The 2,591-nt window shown below is 45.9% G+C and overlaps 1 protein-coding gene across 1 annotated transcript; it reads right to left on the minus strand.

Annotated features, from left to right (window-relative positions):
- On the minus strand, positions 1–1,389 carry LOC112275173 (chlorophyll a-b binding protein, chloroplastic). Its single transcript, XM_024505288.3, has 2 exons — positions 1,182–1,389; positions 1–800 (listed from the first exon to the last, which is right to left on the minus strand). Exons 1-2 carry the CDS (start codon positions 1,331–1,333, stop codon positions 149–151), a joined length of 804 nt encoding a protein of 267 aa, XP_024361056.1. The 5' UTR covers positions 1,334–1,389; the 3' UTR covers positions 1–148.
- Positions 1,390–2,591: the final 1,202 nt, after the last annotated feature.

Below are 2,591 nucleotides of genomic sequence, written 5' to 3' on the forward strand. Positions count from 1 at the left end.
TTCATTCGAACGCGCACTGCAGCGACTGCAGATGTATTGATGACCTTAGAATTACAATGTATCTTTCCGATTGGCAGTGCCAACATTCAGACACTTGCCTACCTTACAAGCCTCCAATTGGTGACCAGGGAAACTAAACTATGTACATCTAGTTGCCGGGAACGAAGTTGGTGGCGTATGCCCATGCGTTGTTGGCAACGGGGTCTGCCAAGTGGTCGTTCAAGTTCTCCAAGGGGCCCTTGCCAGTCACAATTGCCTGCACGAAGAATCCGAACATCGAGAACATCGCAAGTCGGCCGTTCTTGATTTCCTTCACCTTCAACTCAGCGAAGGTGTCGGGGTCGTCAGCCAAACCCAAGGGGTCGAAAGAGCCTCCGGGGTAGATGGGGTCGGTCACATCGCCCAATGGTCCTCCGGCAACACGGTACCCCTCCACGGCTCCCATCAGGATCACCTGGCAGGCCCAGATGGCCAAAATGCTCTGAGCGTGCACAAGGCTAGGGTTGCCTAAGTAGTCCAAACCTCCCTCGCTGAAGATCTGGGCTCCGGCCTTGAACCACACGGCCTCGCCGAACTTCACACCGCTCTTGGCCAGCAGCTCAGGGGTCAGGCACCCCAGAGCTCCGAGCATGGCCCAGCGGGCGTGGATGACCTCCAACTCCCTGTTGCGGGCGAAGGTCTCGGGGTCCGACGAGAGTCCGGCGGTGTCCCAGCCGTAGTCTCCAGCGAACTCACCGTTCAGGTACGAGGGGGTCTCACCGGAGAAAGGGCCCAAAAACTTGGGTCTGTCAGCGCCATACCTGATTCACAAGCCGAACTGTAAGTCACTCATAACCGAACATCCGCCTATGCTATTTCCTCAGAAACGTGTTTCTTTTAACATCGGTCAATTCACTGCACCCCGTCGAGGGTCACATTGACATCCTACAACCTCGCGAACGACTACAGCACTACTCACAATTACACTAATGCCAACACGTCCGCAGCAGCAGAGAATCATTCCATCGAAGCGGACCTCACGAACCCAATCCGCAGCTCACAAGATCACCCAGCCGCCAGCAACAGTCATTTCTACAGCCTAAACGAGGCACGGCCAATGCACCCATGACCAATCCGCAACACAGGAGAAATGAGGCAATCAGCACAAGACGCGAGAGTGAGGGGGGGCAATGCAAACATACCAGATGCTGTCGCTGCCAGAAGACTTGCTGACGGTCTTGCGCATGGTGACGCGAGCCTGGCTGGTGCCCACCTTGCGGACGAGCTCATTGGCGGGCTGAAGCAAGGCCTGGCCGGCCAGGGCAGTAGACGCGCATGCGGTAGCGGCAGCCATAGCGACAGGTAGCGGGGGGCGACGGGGACGAAGGCACAGAGTGAGGTGAAGTCACAGCGCGCGATGGTGCATTGAGAGCACTGGCCTGCGTCCCTTATAGAGAGAGCGAGTGGGTGGGCGACGCCAGCGCGGGGGGGGGGCTGCAATGGAGGAGGGGAGAGGGAGGGAGGGAGCGCAATCGCAATTGGATAAGGTGAGGCTCCACTGGGATGTCGTTTCCTGATCCTCTCTTCTTCTTCTGCTTCGCTTTGTTCCCCTCGAGTTCCCCTTCCCTTCCCTCTCCTCTCCCTCTGGAGAAAGGTACATTGTTCTCATGCCTTCTACCAAACTCTGTTGCTTGCTTGCTTGAACATGGATGTGAAAGCATGTCTAACCTTTTCTCTTTTCTTTCTTTCTTTATTTATTTATTAAGGTTGGAGTTTGGATTGTTGGGCGTTTACTTGTTGTGTTTTGGGACTCAAGTGTTGAGTATTATGTTACATTGATTTAGGCAACTATATGGATTATTGGTGTATGGATTATGAATGTGACTTTTGAAAATCAGTGTTATTGTTTATTTCTTTTTATTTCTTTGCAATTGAGTACAAGGATGTATTAAGACTATCAAGTTATTTACTATCTGATTTTCTAATTCCTTTTGAGATTTGTTTTACATGCTTCTGAGATCCCTTATTAGTCATCAATTGTAGTTTCTCAAACAAATATTGAAAAGAATGTGTGGAAGATTGTGAAAGTATGGAATTTTAAAAACTATGTAATTATACTTGAAAATACGACTGTAATTAGATGACTTTAATTATAGTTCTTTTCAGCCTTGTCGAATTTTCTCTTACATATGCTTGATATCATAGATTCTACTTTTTATGTTTTATTTTTTTATTTATTTTAGCATGGCCAAATCAAAACGATTATTTGTTGTGAAAAATTGGATATAATTATGTATTATAAGACCCAAGAATTAACTGAGTATTTTTCAATAAAATTTTGATGTTAAAATAAGGTTATCATTATATACATAGTGTTTGAAAAGAATATGTTTGTATATACATAAATACACCTGTTTTGATTCAAAAGGTACAACTTTAAATGTTTTGAATCATTAACTACTAGATTGTATTGGAATAAGTATTTTATTTGTCATGATAGAAGTTTTAATGATAGATTTACTAAAGTAAATAAATACTTTAAGTTAAAATCGAAAATGAGTTTATTTTTTTTATTAAGAATTGTAATCAATTTATCCAAATAATATTCTTGG

The sequence above is a fragment of the Physcomitrium patens genome, chromosome 22 (assembly GCF_059467195.1).
Source record: "Physcomitrium patens ecotype Gransden chromosome 22, ASM5946719v1, whole genome shotgun sequence".
Taxonomy (NCBI): Eukaryota; Viridiplantae; Streptophyta; class Bryopsida; order Funariales; family Funariaceae; genus Physcomitrium; species Physcomitrium patens.

What these genes read in the sequence shown, in the direction of transcription:
- LOC112275173 (XM_024505288.3), bottom strand. Translation starts at nt 1,333, where the DNA reads ATGGCTGCCGCTACCGCATGCGCGTCTACTGCCCTGGCCGGCCAGGCC. An exon ending in TCTGGCAGCGACAGCATCTG is followed by an intron (nt 801 to 1,181) that starts GTATGTTTGCAT and finishes CTTGTGAATCAG; the next exon opens with GTATGGCGCTGACAGACCCA.